At 37.1% G+C, this 18873-nt stretch overlaps 1 protein-coding gene across 4 annotated transcripts in view; it reads right to left on the reverse strand.

Annotated features, from left to right (window-relative positions):
* Positions 1 to 921: 921 nt before the first annotated feature.
* LOC107085504 (regulating synaptic membrane exocytosis protein 1-like) overlaps positions 922 to 18873 on the reverse strand; it is a 90720-nt gene continuing 72768 nt past the window's right edge. For 2 of the 4 annotated variants that reach the window (XM_015375844.1, XM_015375843.1), the window contains 10 exons: positions 17911 to 18000; positions 11508 to 11608; positions 10840 to 10943; positions 10584 to 10744; positions 5714 to 5928; positions 3472 to 3616; positions 3241 to 3353; positions 1979 to 2080; positions 1518 to 1657; positions 922 to 1421 (listed from right to left, as the gene is read on the reverse strand). In XM_015375844.1, coding sequence (XP_015231330.1) covers positions 1203 to 1421; positions 1518 to 1657; positions 1979 to 2080; positions 3241 to 3353; positions 3472 to 3616; positions 5714 to 5928; positions 10584 to 10744; positions 10840 to 10943; positions 11508 to 11608; positions 17911 to 18000 — 1390 coding nt within the window. In that variant the 3' untranslated portion in view covers positions 922 to 1202. Of the gene's footprint in view, positions 1422 to 1517; positions 1658 to 1978; positions 2081 to 3240; positions 3354 to 3471; positions 3617 to 5713; positions 5929 to 10234; positions 10388 to 10583; positions 10745 to 10839; positions 10944 to 11507; positions 11609 to 11936; positions 12051 to 14167; positions 14234 to 14738; positions 14850 to 17910; positions 18001 to 18873 lie in introns of all 4 variants that reach the window. The other 2 variants (XM_015375846.1, XM_015375845.1) reach the window with 2 other exon arrangements.

Raw genomic sequence — 18873 nt, forward strand, 5'->3', positions numbered from 1 at the left:
CATTTTATATATATATATTTTTAATTATCTTGTGTATAACCCTCTTTTTAAAGGTTGTAAAATAAAATACCCGTTGACATTTTTACTGTTTTTAATTCACTTTCTGAAAGGGAGGGAGATACAACCAAAATCTGGAATAAACTAAAGTAATGTAATTGATTTGATTTGATTTTTTTCGACCACCAGAGTATGTTTGAGTCATTGATGGGATTGTCAGTTATTATAACTGTGATATGAATCAAATACGGATTTGTTTTTAACAGTAATTTTTGCTTGACAATTAACCCTATTATTTGATAAATGATGCTCGCTGTGTGCAGCAAGGTCTTCATTGTTCCACCAAGGATACTTTCAGGTGAACTAAGTTAGAAAATAGAGCCAAAATGGTGGACCATCTGTTACTGTTACCCAACATCTTGCAGAGGAGCTGCAGATAAAATTTGATGTCCCTTTTAAATCTTTTATATCATGCATTCCCAAGACTGACCACAAAACAGGAGCCTTTTGCACACCGTAAAAACATTTTGTGCCCGTAGTAAAAAAAAAAAAAAAAAGAAAAAAGAAAAGTAAATGAACACCACATAATTCACTCTTAAAAGACTATGGCCTCAGAGTAGCCTTGGTAAACATGTTGAAAAGAGAATATTTAGACAAAGAGAGGGACAAGTGATCTAGGCACCAGAAGAAGGCCCTGTGCTTCCAGACTGAACACCCATGCAGGGGAGGGCGGGGCGGCACCCTAACTGGGACCAGAATACCGGCAGTCTGATGGGCTTCTGGAGGAGGCCACTACACAAAGTAGTCCGCCCCCTGCAGTCAGCGAAGGGATTTTACCTCGTTCTTGAGGCCATACATTCCAATGCTTACATACATTTCTTTGCTAGGTTGATTCAGCTAAAAAAAACCACCCTGTTTCTTTTGATTCACTCATAGCTGTCATATTCTGACTGGAGAGCAAGAGACTGACTATGAGACGGTTATTTGAATGGAAACGAAAGACCGAAATATGACGCTCCCTACAACAGATAAAAATAACTGCAGAAGGAGTGATTGTCAGATTTCAACAAAGCTTTCCCTTAATGACCATTTCCGATGTTTTTCTACGTGTCTGCCTTGTATTGTATGTGCCTCTCTTGTTCATTTAATTCCTCGTTTGTTTTTCTTCCCCTTCCCCTGAGGGATGGAATAGAGCTGTTGGTCCACTAGGATCGAACCCCAGGTGGTCCCGGGGAGCTGTCAAGAGATGATTGGGAAGCTCTCCGTGTCAAGGATGCCAGCGTTGGATCAACCAAGGAGGATGGAGGGAATAGCTTGTACCAACCAATGACTGTGTTTGATAAGTCTAGCTCATCCAGCAGGATCTGTGCAACTCCCATGAAGCTTTTATGGTCCATTCGGCCATAATCTCCCCAGACGATAACCTAAGGGAGAAAATTGAATTGAAGACATGCAGCTCTGTCATGTGCAATGAGAATAAACATAAAGTAAGAGAATTTAAAAAAAGTTGTGGTATTCACCTGTAAGACCTTCCCCTGGGGGCTCTCCTCAAATAGTAGTGCTTGCTGGTACAGGGGGTCAAGTGTTTTCCGTGCAATCTTGGTTTTCTTTTTGGCTACATATGCCCCATTGTTTAGTAGGTAGACTTTGACATATGGAGCTAAAAAAAGAAAAACAATAAAAGATTTTTTTTTATTTACAGGCACAAGTTGATTCAGATTCTTTCAAAGGAGCTGGGTTAAGACTGTCTGTATTCAGAACACACGCTACCAAAGATATGTAGGAAAATATGTGCTCTTAGGAAAATAATAAACAATTATTTTCTAGATTTTAAAGATCTAGCTGTTGGTTCAGGTTCATACTCTTATGGTTTAACATCCTCAATAAGTAATAAGAAGATATAAGGGTATAAGGTGAGAACATGATACGGCTGCAAGCGTTCTAAATAAACATCCGCTGCCCTTTAGGTGCAGGTCCTTACCAGGCAGAGATTTGGATCCTGGCTTTTGTACGAGTCCTCGAGCTCTGATTACCTCCACCTCCAGCTGGCCTTTTTTCTCTATCATTGAAATCTGAATGTCACCTGGGTAAACATAGAAGAACAGTGTTTAAAATGATGAAGATAAGATGTTTACCACTTGTTTTAATTAATGTCAGATAATTCTGGTCAAGATTCTAGCAAATGGTCACTAATTTCCTTTACTTTTTTTTATATTCACAGCTTTGCTCAGAGATGGGCCAAAAAAAGCTTTATTTAAGGTGAAACATTTCTTAATATTTCAGATTAAATGGACCGAAGGCTACAGGTCTTGATGCTGAATTTCTATTTTTTTGTGTAATCAGATTTTTATTATGCTTGGCCTTTTTATTCCTTTCCACCGCTGCCCTTCAAAAACTCTATCCATGCCACTGCTGAACATAGGAATAGGAATATTCAAACATTAGACTATGCATTAAGGAGAGGGGCATGTGTTCTGGAGATTAATATGTTTCTGGGAGAAATTAACCTCATAATCCCAGAAAAGAAGCTAAAGATGTTTTAAGGATCCTAAATTCTACCGCTAAAGTGTCCTCAACGACCCATTATACTAGAAACTACATAAAAAGCCAAATTACAGTAGGCAAATACACCTGGGGGAAACGAGTAATAAGTAAATTAGAATTTGATTTAAAACTATTGCAAATTCCAATTCCAAATTTCCAGGAGTTGTAATAAAATATAAAAACAATTTAAAATGCTGAAAACTACTCTAAATCCATTATTAGAAAAAAATTAACAATCAGTAAGCAGGCAATGAAATTGAAACAAATAAACAAAATACAGGAGAGGTAACATAAGAAAAAACAGAAATAAGGTCCGACATTTTATTTGAAAAGGAGAAAATTATTTAAAGGATAAGAAATAGAACTGTAAAATTAAAAATGTTAGATCAAATGTGCAATGAAGGGAGCAGAGAGGACAGTAGATAGATTGATTAGAAGTAGGAGACAAGATGAGAAGAAATTACAAAGTATAAGGAGGGACATGACATGAGAAAAGAAGACATGAGACAAGTGAATAGTTAAGAAAAAAGACAACTACAAATTAAAAAGTAAGAAAAGAAAAAAAAGGTCTATCTTCTGACTAAGAGTGGAGTAAAAAGCACTCTTCTCACAGATGAGAAAAAAAAAAGATTAGATAAGAAGGGAAAGTAAAAGCTGAATAAAAAGACGACACAAGCGACCAGTATGACAATTTAGTACCTATGGCAGGAGTAGCCAGTGTTTGCCTGCCAACCAGCTGTGCTGGTCCCAGTCCATCCAAGAAATCGCTGAACTGGCTGCTGGCACCCAGATTGACTCCAGAAAAGATCAAGCTAATCATAAAAGAAAAAAGAAATAGAGAAAGTTTGTTTCCTGTTGAACTCAGGTTGTCATTGTAAATCTGATTCTCAGGTAATTTGTTGCAGATCGAGGGTTTGGTGGTTTACTGACTTTCCCTCAGAGTTGCAGCTGTTCATGCTGCCATTGTTTGATTCTCTGCTGGGCTGCCGGCTCATGTTCCTGGACAGCTCCACAGCCATGCCGGTCTCCGTGCTCCTCTGGATGGGGGCTCCCTTTTCCCTTTTAGTCTTCCCCTCTTCATAATAAAGAGAGAGGACAAAAGAGCAACACTTTTAAACCAACCATTTCCAGCCTTACAATTTAACACAACAGATGAGCATAAGCTCATGAGATGAGGCAGACTGACCTAAAATGTTCCCAGTCAGCAGTTTAGATTAAAACGGTTGCATCACATCCAATCCATGTTTTTTTTTTGTGTGTGTGTAAATCTGTTTTTTTAAGTTGAATTCAGTCAAAACAATACTGTACTCGTATAATGTTTGATGATGATATATGAATATAAGGGCTTTGAAAATATTTGCAACATTGTGCAATTTCTACTTGTACAAAAAAATCTTTGTGTGACTTAGTAAGCATACATTTTAAATGAAAAGAAATATGACAAAAATGGTGTCTTGTAACAGTATTTTGACCCTTTAAACGCTGTTAAACTTCACCACATCACAACCTCAAACTTTCATGTATTATATTAGAATATAAAATACAAAGCAGCAAATAAATGTGTAGTGGAAGAATTCTTCTTTTTATAATTTCTGAGAACTAAAAACAAAAACTTGCTGTGAGTTTAGTTGCACAAGAGAAGCCAGGTGTTAGATATAAAGAGAAGAATTAAAGCAAACCAGACTGTACTGTTAGTTCAGTCATATGTATTAAAACGTTACTTTACTTGTGGATGAAAAAGGTCTAACATAAGAAAAAGTTCAGCTTCCCTAACCTTGATTTGTGAAGCCCGGCCAGCCACATCTATAGTCTGCTCTAATAAGTAGTAAATAGAAAATCTCGGGGTTGCAAATACAGTAGAAAAATCGACTTTCCAGCTTCAACCGCTAAATGACCACAATATTTGTATTCAGAAACTTAAGCATCTTCCTGCCCCTTTAACCATTCCTAAACCAGATTAAATAATCACAATATAATAACAGCTAATATGCTGGATGCATCTTAACCTTATAAAACCAAAAAATATAAGGTCTAAATACTGAGTCTGCCTTACCTAAGTTTGCAGTCGTCCATCCATAACAAGTAGGGGTTCCTTTGCAAATAAATGTTGATGTCTGTACTTTTTCTAACTCCTCTCTCCCATCTCTCCATCAGAGATAAAGCAGCAGAGGTAAGAGCCCCCCCGGCCACATGCATTCTAATAGCTTTTTTATGTCAGGAACAAAGCAAGGGACAGGCAGTGTTCGGCTTTCATCCCAAATGTCCCCGCTGGATAAGTGGATGCTGGACATTTAAGCTCTGAGGCAGCAGATTGTTTTGTCTTTTCCAGAGCAAAGGGGTATTTAGATATTCTTGGTGTTGGGGGGGATTATATTTGAACTGTCAAGACAAATAATCAAGATTTTCCAAATGTTGCACAGATTTACAACAGTTTTTTTATATGTTTGCCAATAACAGATTAAGCGCAAGTAAGTCTGAAGTGATGTTACCTCTGAAAATAGTTTAAAATCTTTAGTCAGCATTAGACTGAATATTAACCTGACCGGCTGAGCAATAATCCAAAGGCGTTTGATGTTTTTACATATAGAAATATTTTGAAATCACTCAAGAACCAAAACATATTTTTTCAAATTATTATTACTCAACATGGGATATGAAAAAAAACATAACCCAAGAATGTTTGACCAAATAAAACTTTTTTAGACTCTTTCCCTAAAAGTGCTACTTTAAGTCCAACTGAGGTCACTCCAGGGCATCCAGCAGTGGTCTCGACACAAACATGGCAAGTAGGGGAATCCTACTGCTGATAATTTTTGCGATGTAGCGTCATATGAGGTAGAGGATGTCTGTCCATCAATTTAACCGTGGATAAAAAAATAGGAGGAGAGGAAGGTTCTGTGGGAGATGGATGAAATTATAAATGATTTTTGTGGGTACATGCCACCTCTGTTTGGATGGGGCCTAAGTGAAGATCCCTTTGGTTTCAGATCATAAAATAAGACGATCACTGTTCTCTTAACCTCTACACAAAAAGCCTCATTTATTTCCCCAAAATAATCATGTGAATAATTAACAGGATCTTGTTCATAAGAGGTTTATGTTTTAATTATACCCGAAAGCTACATTATATGATCAAGTTTTAGCAGGTAACTGTGTTGCATGTGTGACTCACCTGGACCACTGATCTGTGAGGTGCTGCGGCTGCGGTGTTTGCCGACGATTGCCACTACACGAGCGCTGATGCTGGAGCGTCTCTTTTTGCTGCCACCCCCTACTGTGCCCAGCGCTGTGTCCGATTGGCTGCCATCTGTGCGTTCCTGCGTGTAGATCTCACCACTCACACTGGAGCTCTTCATCATGTTCCGGCCCATTGATCGCATCTGTCGACTGTAAGAAGGAAGAAGCTGGATGAATGCAGGACCTGGTGCGTGTCATTAAGGGTGATCTTACACATTGTCTAAAGTAAAAAATGCATGAGAACTATAAAAAGAGAGGAAAGTTTTATTTATTTTTGCAAAAAGTGGACCAAAAAACATATGGGGATTTTAATAAACATATTTTGGAGATTGTAGCTGTTGTAGGACTGAAGCAGGTTTTTAATCAGCAACATTGGCATAATATTAAGGATTTAAGTTAATTCTTCTCAAACACGACAGGAAACATGAGCAACAGCAGCAAAGTGAGCGATGTGGCCTCCCAGGGTTTTGGAGGAGCCAGCGCAGGTCGTTCCCTTCAGAGGGTGTCAGTGTGCTGTAGGACAGAGCAGCAACACTGCCCCTTTCACTCAGACTTTCTGGTCCCTGTGGTTCAACGACAGCTACAGTCCAATGGGCCAGAGAAGCCGGAGAGAGAGCGGGTACAGGGAGGGTTGTTTGAGGCCTCTCCACTGCCCCCTGAAGGGGAGTTGGAGGATTTCTGGTAGAGCAGGGGTAGGATGAAAGGGGAGGATCCAGGTCTGGAGGATGGAGGGGGTCCAGGCAGTCACAGCACAGGAGACATGCTAGGAGAGATCTTCAACATGCAGGGGGAATCACACAAAATACACAAACACACGGACAAGAGGATAAATACAGTGTTTCAGTGCAAACATGTCTGTAGTTTCTCACTTTATAATGTTCAACTTAATCTTTCAATTTTGTGCATATACAGCAGTTCTCAGATGTACACAAACTCTGTTAAAAGGCCATATTTGTACAGTAGTATGTTATTTTTTAAATTCAAACTGACTGATTGTGATACCGACACTTGTCAGGGAGGCCAACAGCAAAACTTAAGGAAGAGTAAGAAAATAAAACTGAACCCCACTCCCACAGAAAGCCACTCTGGGTCTATGAGCAAGACCCTTAACCCCCCCTACTGCTCCCCATAATGGCAGCTGCCTGCTCCCCAAGGGGGTGGGTTAAATGCGGAGGTAAATTTCTCCAATGTGAGGTCAATAAGTTCAATTGTTATTAGAGTTGCTCTTGTAAAGTGTGTAAATTGCCCAAAATGCAAAATCAATTAGATTAAATGTATAACAGAGCAGTTTTTTGTTTATGAAATTATATTTACAGCTACAACCAGTCCTTTTAAAGACTTTATGAAGAGTTTGACACCAGAGTCCTACAGGAATTACTAGAGTAAAATCACAGATTTTAGTTCCTGCAGACTGCTGTGACATCATATATTTAGATCGATAGATCATGAAAAGAATGACATTGTATGAAGATAATTTAAATTTAGACTTTTATAGCCAGATTTTGTTTTTAATTTCCTTATTACACTCTATTTTCCTACTAAACACTAAACCAAATAGGTCACAAAATTTGCAAAAAAAATGTTTTGGAATTATACATTTATGGTCTGTTTTTGTCAACCCCAAAGACTGACTTTTTAACTGAGTAGTGTACATCTTTGAAATCCACCATGTTATAACATGAAGTGCATGCATTGCAAATTATAGGAACAGATTAGGTGAATTACATTAAATTACTCAAAATATCAATTGTAGAGTCCTTTAGAGCAAGTTGGTTGATGGAGTGCAAAAAATGGGGCTCTGTGTGTTTGTCTTGTCCAACATCTCCTACTTTTCCATCTCCTTTCTATATTTCTCATTAAATTGAAATAACTGGCCTGGTACGAACAAAGACAATAACAGCTTCTCTAAAATGAAAATGGAGCAAAGAGCTGCAGATTAGACCAAACCTGGTTAGCTGTTATGTGTTCCATCCCAGTGTTGTAGATGAATGTGCATACCCTTCAGTTTTTAACACCTTTTTATAACCACAAACTTTTTTTTTCCTATAGTTACTTTCTGTGTGTAACAGGCAGAAATAAAAAGGGGCACAGAGAGCAGGGGAATGCAGGCAGCAGTCTCAGGCACCAGATTGGAACAGTGGTTAACCTCTGCTGTCTCTCATTCTACTTCTACAGAACTGCTCCCTTTTGTTAGGATTTTAAGAGAAAACCACCAGATGGTTAAAAATAATGAGGTGGAGGTAAAATGAAACACAGTTGCCTGATTTAAAAAAAAAACAAATACAAAACCAGTTAATACAGCATGAAAGCATTTGGACTGACCTGCTCCTAAGCTGTGAAGAACAAGGTTTTCTTTTCTCTCCTTCCCAGACTTCAATATATTAGCCAGATAATAAGCTGCACTACATCAACCTCTGGCCCATGGAGGACCACTGGGATTGGGTCATTTGTCCCTGTCAGTGCCCTGTTTCTGGTCAGCCAGCATGGTGCGTGTGTTTGGGAGGGGAGCATATTTTTCATATTTTATTAGTTAGGTGAGGGTTGAAGGTGAAGTTAGTACTCTTTTTTTTTCTTTCTTTTTTTCTATTATTGTCCTATTTTTTTTCTACAGTAAATGACAGTCAGGTTTAGGAAAACATAATTTCGGTTATGTTTAGGGTAGGGTCAGGGTTAAGCCTTAGAAAATGTTTGTCGTCAGTTGGTCGTCAGCTGAACCCACTCACACTCTGCTGATATTTACTTTTTCTTCAGTTCTCGTCTATTTTCATATATATTTTTTTTTGTGTTGTCCAGCTCTGAAGTGTGCTGATCTCCAGGCCTCACGCAGCTCTGTGTATTCAACACCATGACTTTGCAATAATGAAAGTTATTGTATGAACTCACATAAAATCAGTAAACCTACAAATAACCAATAAAGGCTTTTTTTTGGCTCCAAGTTCTGCAGGTAAATGTTTAAGCCACAACAGACTTTCACATGATCTTTCCCAGTGACTGTGATCTTGAGGGAGCTGATATAACCCATAGGTCTGTTTCAGCTCAGAGTGACTTGATTTGGGCTCTAAAGATCTTTTAATAACAGTCCACTTTATCCCAAATTTCTTCTGTTCTGTATCAGGCATTCACAGGTTAAAAGAAAAACAAACAAAACAAAAAATAAATCCACCTGGACTTCTCTGTATGAAGGCACTAAATTGCTTTGTGTATCCGAGCAACAGGGTATTGCCCACATGTAGGAAAAAAAAGGAATGTATGATGTGATATTTGATTAAATGGTTGGATTAGTATATGTTATTTTAAAACAAATACAGTCTTTTATCTTATATAGGCTTCAGTTCAATAACATTTAGAACCACATGATGAGTTTTTTTCCCCCTATAATTTATCTCAGCAGGAGGACAAGATATTTCTATTATACTAAAGGTTTACATTGACACCATGAGTGAAAACTAACTCTTTTACTAAAATATATATTTTTAATGTAACCAGTGCAAGCCAAAAATATTAAACCTTGAATTTTTTCCTATTTAATCTCAAAGCATACTAATTAAGGGTACAGTAAAGGTGTTGCTCTTTGAGATAGAGGTAGAGCAGCAGAGTCCAACTCAAAGCTGTCCCACAGAAAACCACTGCTTTCTCTCGCTAAAGCTTCATGCTTGTTGTTTTTACTTCTGTTGCATTAAAATTGCTTTGAAACCTACATCTGGAAGCTGTGTTGTATTTAATGTTTTCAGTTGTAATAATCTGTCAATGTCAATAATTTCAGTTGATTTAGGCTGATAGGCTGGCTTTGTGTTAGGTTCTAATTACTTCCTTTTACTATCATAATCTACCATAATCTCTTCATTTGTAAGTTTTTGAGGTTTGTACTTCAAGTCCTTCCTGCATAGTTATATTCCATTTAGTGATCTTTCTGTATTCTGATTTTCATTTCCCAGCTAATCTACTAGCACCAATGAGTCATTTTTTTCACCTATACCTTAGCCCAGTAATTGCCTCAACTTATTGTAAAAGAGCATGAAGACAGAAATATATACTGTAGATCTAGCTTATTTGTTCACATCCTACTGTGTTCCTCCCACACAGACTTTGGTTTATTATTTTTTTCTCCCAAATCCAGATTTCTGTTACAGTAAATTTAAATTTTTTATATCAGTTTTTTATCAGTTTTTTTTTTTAGGTCAGGTTGTCTGTCTGCCAGCTTTTCCCATATATAAGTAATAATTTGTAATGTTTATATGTACATTAATCTAATGTTGTTTCTTCTTTTCGAAGCTTTTACTTTATTCTATATTAATATAATTTGAATTTGGTTAATTATTTAATTCAAGTTCATTTACATTTCCTCTGAGATAAACAAGCTGTGGTCATTACATCATAAAACACTGATGTTGCTGTTTTTCCTCAGTCTTGAAGGAAGGAGGGATTGATTACTGAGGAGGTGGAGAGTCACTGTTACCTGGACTCCTCTGTGTCTCCTGCTACAGTGTGTCTCCTGCGCTTTAACTCCTGAGAGAAGCGCCTCTTTCCAGCTTCCCTCTTTCTCTCCTCCTCTCCGTTTACCTCCCATGAGATTCTTCTTTCCTTCTTGTCTTCCTCTAAAGACTTGGATCTTATTTTGTATTAAAATTTGTCAAATTCGGTGCATTTGTGCGATTGTTTGTATGTTATTATTTGGGTTGGAGAGGAGACGGAATGCAAACAAAGATGAAGCATGCAGCATGCAAGAAAAAAAAAGATTAGCATGCAGGTTTAAAAAAAGGAAAATATAGTTCAGATTTGACCAGAGCAGCATCTTAAAGACTTACCTGAGCCGTCCCCCAGGTCGCTCTGATTGTATGGACATATAACTGGTGCTACTGAGGCGAGAGGCACTGCTGGCACGGGAGAGGGCAGACACGTCGCTCATGTCACTGTCAGAAGATCTGGCAGACATGTTGTCACTACTGCGCCTCTGCTCTGCGTACATCTGTGGAAAAAGCACTCATTAAAATAAAGCTCAAAAAAGTACATTCAGAATTAATCATTTAAAGGCCCCCATAAAGAAGGGTTGAGGATGCATACCTCCCGCTTGGTCTGGACGTCTGTTTGAGGATCGTGGGAGGCTGAAGGCCGATAGGAATGTACTTTCATTGGCAGCTGTCGGGCTCGCTCCTCTACTGCTAGGGCTGATACAAATGAAAAGAAAAAAGGGAGGCCATATAAAAAGAAATCAGAACAAAAACTATCAATGGAATAAAAAAAAAGCTGTTATTCAGGATCCTAACACTAGGTGGAGTATAGCCCTGGATAACCTTTAGTATGGTAGGAATTTTAAAATATTTACAAATGACTTTACATCATTAATAATCAACCTGGAAAATAAGTATCGTCTAAAGATAAAAACCCACAGATATCAGACTTATGCACTATTTTAACCCTGCAACATGTTCAAAGTCCCCAAAGCTGATTTTAAAATCAAAGTGTTTAAATGATTTCTACAAGACAAAAAAAAAAAAAAAACATTTTCTAGGAAAAGGAGATATAGTGCTCTCACACCTAATTTATCTTTTATTATAGAGGGGCAATAAATAAGCACAACAATTCTAAAAACACTAAATAAAGTCCTTAACACAACTACAAACAATGAAACTGAACAATGGAATACGTAAAATGCTAAAAGCATTTAGGTCATATCCAGCTTCTGTCTTTTTTGCCTTACATTATTATGAGTTAAAAAAAACTAAACATACCATGCTCTATGCTGCTGCTCTTCATAGGGAGCTGTGGAAGCTGCCGACCTCTTCGACTGGACATCGCTGTTTGAGGAGAAGTGCTGCCATGTCGGTATGCTCTAACAAAAACAATAAAAGGCACAAAACGGGCGCAATGACAAGACATTGTTAGCTGCAGTTACTACAAATCAAAAAACAACTTATTTACAAACCAAATAGCTGAAGCAAATAACTGTCATGTGGAGAAAAGGACAGTTAACAGTGAAGTTAAGAAAGCAGGAAAACGGAAAAAAGAGGAAAGTTTTCTAGGTATGTCTTCTACTCATCTATCTATACATTAGTGTATAAAGGCTTCACATTCTAAAACAGCACAATGGAAAAAACTACTTGAATGAGAATAGGGACACAAACACAGGGGAGGGGGTTAACACAGCTAACAGCATGCACCTGTCCGTTCGTGGTGAGTTAGGACAGGAACCTGACAGCACTGTCTTTACAAAGGGCTTTAGGGGCCCCCCTCTCCCTCTACTGCCCCTCAGGATAGAGGTTGGCTGAATTCGACTGTCGGCAGCAAATAAAAAAAAACAAATGATACAAAAATAAGAATAGTAAGCCGTTTAAAGAGAGAAAAATAATAACCGATTGAAATATTGCTGTAAGTTTTCTTCCCTCTACTGTTCATACTATTTTGTTGTGAGACAAAGACAGAATACAACTCGAAATGGGATTACTAAGAAATAATTGAAAAGACATTTAGAAAGGAATTGTGTATTTTGCTATACGGCAGCAAAGTTTACATCGTAGCAATCTAAAACAGAGCAATAGACTCTTGTTTTAGATCGCTACGATGTAAACTCTTGTTTACATCTCGTAGATTTTCAATTTGAGAGGCAGAAATGAATGTGATTTTTCTCTTCGATTACTTAAACTATATCGAAATGAAACACTACCACTATATTTAATCCAACATGTTATTTGCAGAACATTTTAAAGAAAGATCCCAATGTTGTGGACATGTTTAATGCATGGATTGCTTAAAATCTTTAAATATATTTTTTTTGTGCTTAAAACTTATACTTTTGTCAAATAACCAGCTATTGTTGTCTTAAATGTTTTAATCCTTAGGAGGAAAATGAAAATCAATCAAAATCACTATTAACAAGTCAAACCTGAACCAAATAATGCACATGGTAAATATCTAGGGTGGAGGTTCACACCAAGCATATACAAAGCTTTAAGAAAGAGCTGTGAACAAATAAGTGTGAGTGCTTTGGAGGTAGGAACTATCATTTCATTACAAACTACAGAAAGGAACCTTTGGGGCATTTTGTATACCTATAGCTACAAGTTAGGTTAAGCTACTGTACCTTTTCTCGTCTCTAACACAAACTTCAGTAAAGATTACGACATTCAAGAGTATAGCGCCCCCAAATGGCACCATAGAGTAATGCGTTATTAGTTATTATATTATCTGGAGTTATTAGTATGTAGCGTTAGTCATTTCTTATCATGTCACATCAAATATGGTGCAATTTATGTTATAGGCTCTAATAATTCCAGTGTTATCATTCTTTCAAGTGTTAAATAAATTGGGTTCCATCAGCTTAGCCAAAACTATTCATATTCTTGGCAGGTGTAGATTAAGAAATATTTCAATACAATCAAGTTATTTTTGATAAGAAACACGATCAATGAAATAGAAGTTTATGTGATAAAAACTATTACTATCTCTCTTAATTATCAGTGAAAAAAATAAATAACACCAAGCAGTCAAACCCTTCTTAGAGATGCACTTTTTTTCCCCATCTCATCTTGGCTGCTAACTCCTATTCTTTAAGACAGGAAGCCCTTTGTGACCTGGCCCTAATCTTTAGCTACCTAAAAACTGGCTGTAGCTGTGAAACACAAAATTTTAGAGTAATATATATATTTTGTAGGTTTTTGTGGTACTAGAGCCCTTAATCAACGGTTTTCAAAAATGAAATAGGAAGAAAGAGAAGGGGAAAAGACACACGGCAAAGATCAAAACCCTAGATGGCTGCTCTGATGGCTAATACACCTCTTAAATCATCCTTCTACCTTCAAATGATGCATCACCCCAAAAAATTAACAATAACTTTTAGTCAGAAGAGTAATGTTAGTAAAATTTTTTATATAAATTTAAAGCCCAACTTACAACTAAAATAATTGTATATCTTAATATACAATTAGATTCAATATGTATTCAGCAATGCAGCAATTAGTTTGGTATAAATTGAATTCATATCACTCCAATTGATTCTGATGTAGTACACTTGTATCAGGTTCAGTTTACACTATCAGGCCAAGTCCAATTTAAATATTAAGTATACTATAGCAACATTCATTTGAATTGATGGGATAATGCCAGCTATTAAACAGTTATTTAACCAAAGAAGCACCTTTCAGTCACTCCTGCTTCAGATTAGTTTACATAATGATTCAATTAACAATTAAATCAGTCAGACAGGAAACCAAAGCGTAAATGTCAGCTCAGTGACCTCAAACGTGGCAGAACCCTTAAGATCAAACTGTACAACACTGCACTGACAAGCTACGTATCATAAACTACATATTTTCATGCTCAGAGTACGGTCAGAAAGAATGGAGTGGTGAGAACATAAGAAAACGAAACTGAATGAATGGATGAATGATCTTACCTATCCCCATCTAGACTTTTTCTGCTACCCCATGGACAGTTTAGATTTGATGAATTAATACTTTCCCTGTTTAAACAACCAACAAAAAGAGGAAGAGAAAGAAAAAAAAGTGTGGAAAACAGCTACCCCTTAAATGTGAGAAGACTGCCGCCTGAACATGAAAAAACTATGATTCTCTAACTAAATCCGTACTTTTTTGGTGGGGGATTATAAAAGCAATATAACAGAGAACTGTTCATCATGTAAACTCCTTTTCTTTATCTAATAACAATGTTGAACCAAACAAATGGCTTTAAAGCCAAATTACTGTTTAAAATGACAGCAGGAGTTCAGCAGAGAAGCAGGCACAGCAGAGAAAAAGTGGAATTACAAAGCTTTAGATTTAGGCATTTCCAGGAAAAGGGAATGAAACAACAACATAGATCATAAGGTTTGTGATACTTTATATAAAGGTTGAGCTCCAAGTGGCAGGAAAAGCTTCCAGAAGGAAAAGATAAAGAGGTTTGAGCAGGAATGCAGAGCAGAAGCAAGAAGTGAGGAGACAACAGATAGGAAGGTAGGCCTGATATACCTCTCTTCCTCTGGGGCCACATGTTCTACTAAGATCCTGGGGTTTGGGGAAGTCCTGTGGGGCAAAGAATTGGAACACGTAGAGGGGCAGGAGGAGGAGGTGGAGGAGGAGCTTTCCAGGGTGAGAACACCAGGAGATTTTATTAGTAAAAAACCATACATTTAAAGCATCTATCATGGCACAGAATCAGACAGCTAACAGAGACATATAGAAAATCAGAACTACAAAAACATATTTAGAGAAAATAGGGATCATACTGTTTGACTGTGTCTATTTTTTACTATCATCAGGCTATTTTAGTAAGATGCAAAAAAAATGTTTGAACACATGACCTGAACTTTATATGTTGTAGTAAAGTAATATCAAAACAAACTAGCTTAGTTGGAAAACACCAAATCCACAAATTGTCCAGCTCAAGACGTATGTAAAACTGGGAGTAGGCTTAAAAGGGTAGGCTTAAAACTTTCCTTTTTGATAAAGCTTATGGTTAGATGGCTCAGGTTATCATGAGCTATCTCTATAGTTATGCTGCTATAGGCTTAGACTGCTGGAGGACATATTAATTACACTTACTGTTACTGTGCAGGTAACCAGGTAGTTAGATATGTCTATGTTATACAGTATAAACCACTGGATTTGGAAACATTAAGTCTGTCATAAAGGCAGACCAAGATATTAAAAAATAAATAAATCAAATGAAATCCCCACAGTGCAATTCAGTTTTAGCCTACCAGCCATAATAAACTGGACAGGAGACAACAATCAATCAGGCAATCGGAAACACTATCTATGACGTAATTTTGCAAAATAAAAAGTTTGAAAACACATAATCCAAGCAGAGGCCAAGGTTTGCAATGCCCCATGTCTAGTTACTGCTGCCAGAATTATTTAAAAGCAAGATGGCAGAAGAAATAAAATAATTTGTATATTTGTTCGTTTTCCTAGGGAGCGCAAGGTAGCATCATCCTGATGGCATTAGACAGAATTTCTGACTAAGAATGTGGTCAGAATGCCTCATGACCTGTTTAGGCTTTCATAACACCTTGGTTTTCCAGGGAGAACCCAGATCTCAGCTGAACTCCACAAAGATTGTTTTTGCCTGTTTAAAACTAATAAAAGTGTTAATTTATTTTAAGTAATTTAGTTCTTACTCCGCAGCTGCTGCAGCAAATTCATTCAGGGATAACACTTTCAAATACGTTTTGTTAATGACATCTCATATGGCTTTAATCTAGATTGCAAATATTGGGAAGATTTCTTAGCCTCTTAGGCAGCCATATATTTAAAAGATGGAGGAACTGAGAGTAGTCCAACTGTAGACCAACAAGGACATAGCTGTCCACCTAAACTGAGAAGCAAGGTAAGGAGAGCAGTGGTCAGAGTAACTCTGAAGGGGCTGCAGTAATGTAGAGCTCAGGTGGCAGAAACTTCTGACATGTCAAGTATTAGGTATATGCTACAGAAATCTGGGCTTTGTGAGGGAGTGGCAGGAAGAAAGGCCTTTGCTATGTTTGTACCGATTTTCAAGAGAATTTCGAGCAAACTTTCAAAATCGTGCACATGGAAAAAAAGAAGAAAAATTTGAATTTGCTACTGTTTTAAAACTAAGTACTTAAGTTGCACAAGGCATAATTTCATCCAAAGATGGCTATGAGGCATTACTTTAACAAACAGGAAGTAGAGGTTGCAAACTGGCATAGATCACACAAATAAAAAAAAAATGGGGAGGGTTTTTCTAGGAAGGTGTTGCTACCAGCAAGTTGTGACTTTTCTTTAATGTCAACTAGTTTTGGGGATGTTAAATACTTCAATAAGATGTAGAAAAAGAAAAGCAATTCTACTGCATGCAGTAAAGGGAATGGAGGGTGCCATGGACACAACTGATAGTAATTAACTGAGAAAAAAGTTCACTATTTAACAATTTATTCTACAAATGTATTTCCAACTCCCATATACCATATAATAAACTTTTTAAAACTTTTTTTTGCCTTTCCCCCCAAAAAAGTTTAAAAAAATCATGAAAATATTTTTGAATTTTGCTGTTTTCATTAATATTTTAAGTGCAATGTCTAAAATTGCGCATAAACATTAATGTAAATATGGCTTCTGATGAAAGAAAGCTATAAGAAATCTGCTCTGCAGTTTACCTCAAAAGCTAGTCAAACTTCACACCTTTTGGGCTTCACGCAAAATGCAGTGTAAGCCAAAACTCACACGGCACATCAACCTTAACACAAAATCTCAAAAGGCAATCCCAGCATCATGCTATTGGGGACAGGAGAGCTGGACAGAGTTTATGGGAAAGATAAATGAAGCTAAACCGAATGAAAAACCTGTTTGAAGCTGAAAAAGTAGCAAGACTGGGTTGAAGTTCAGACTCCAGGAGGATTGACTGTAAACACACATGCGGAGTTGAAACTGAATGGTGTAAAGGCCATGTATTTGATATAAAGCAGTCTGAATTCAAGCCCCCCCGACCCCCCTCAAAAAAAAAAAAACGATTTAATTGCTCAATAACATCAGAATTTTGCAAGATGGTAATCAACATGGTACAACTTTAGTGTATGTGTCTATAGTTATAGTAGTATAGTATTGATCTGGTTGAACTGTAAAGTGCCTTGAGATTACTTGTGTTGTGAATTGGCGCTATATAAATAAACTGAATTGAATTGAATATAGTGTATGAATGTTTACTGATGCAAGCAGTAATATCTAACATGTTCATAATTCCATGGTAAGAATTTTGCCACAAACTATAAAGATCTGAGCCCCATTAGGTCCAAAAGCGGGAAAAGGTAAATCAACACTAATAAAAAAGAAAAAAAAAATGTAGCCTTTTTGACAATGAAAAAAAAAACATAAATACAAAATAAAATAAACACACTTGCAAAAAAAAACTGCTCAAGCTGAAGTAAAAAGACAAATCATTTATCATCCAGGAAAAGGGAAATGCTTATAATGAAGGGTTCTTCATGAAGTTGGGAAAGAAAACATGTTACTAGGCAATGCACATGTCATGTAAAACATGCAGTATCTTCACAACAGAACTACTGAATGATACCATTCTTGAAAAAACATCTAAAAGTTAGAGTAAAAAAAAACAACAACGGAAAATCTTGTTTTAGATCCAATTTTTTTTTTTTTTTACATGGTATGGATTTTATTAGGATACCTGTTTCTGTCAGAGGAGTGAAAGTTGGTGTCTGGTCTTAGACATGTGGTGCTGGCACTCCTTACTCTGTCCAGGGATGGCTGCAGGTCGCTGCAACGCCAAAACATGGCAGCAGAACGAGACAGGCAGAGAAACATAGATGGAGACATGATCAGCCAGATCCACGGTGTGATGAGAAAGCAGTAAAATGATTTTTAAAAGCACAGGAAGGAGAGAGAACGGATGTAATTTAGACACCCATAAGAGGAGAGACAGGTATTCAAAATGGGGAGCTTTCAAACTGCAGGGTAATATGAAATGGTTTTATCATAGGTAGTCTTTGCTAGAAAGCAAGTAGCAGGACATCATTGAGATGGTAGGCTGGTTACTTGCCATGGAAACCAGATCTCAAAACTTTGACTGGAGTATGTAAATGATCATCATTTGTCTCATGTCACTTCAGGACATCTTGTAATTTTAAAAGGACATTGTTACCTATCATTGCAAGAAATGAACTCTTAAAGTGGGTGCCCTATGCCTAATAAAGAACATGCAACCAAATAAAAACAAGACAACTCAGGAGTCATTGAATCAGATTCACAAATATGACAACATAAAAGAACACTGGAATTTCAACAAAAGGGGACAAGAAATAAAATGTAACTAATGTAGGTAGGGTTCACCTTCACTTTTTGTCGGAATGAGTGATTCAGTCTAGAAATGGCAGCCATGCTGAGTAAGAAGGGGCTGCTATAAAAGCCTTATCTTTTTTAAATGTTGGTTTAAACTTGTGCTTTTCACTGTAACATTTGATGAGACGGTTTAAAAAGCAGATGTATATTTGCATCCACTCTGTCTATTTGCTGTATCTGGTTGGATTACATCATTATTTGTGTATTTAATCATCTTTGGGCCGGATTTATCAAGATCCAATTTTGCGTGCAGTAATTTGCGCTCGCAAACTGGAATTTTGCGCGAGGGGCT

The sequence above is a fragment of the Cyprinodon variegatus genome, unplaced genomic scaffold (assembly GCF_000732505.1).
Source record: "Cyprinodon variegatus isolate N-32 unplaced genomic scaffold, C_variegatus-1.0 Scaffold126, whole genome shotgun sequence".
Lineage (NCBI taxonomy): Eukaryota > Metazoa > Chordata > Actinopteri > Cyprinodontiformes > Cyprinodontidae > Cyprinodon > Cyprinodon variegatus.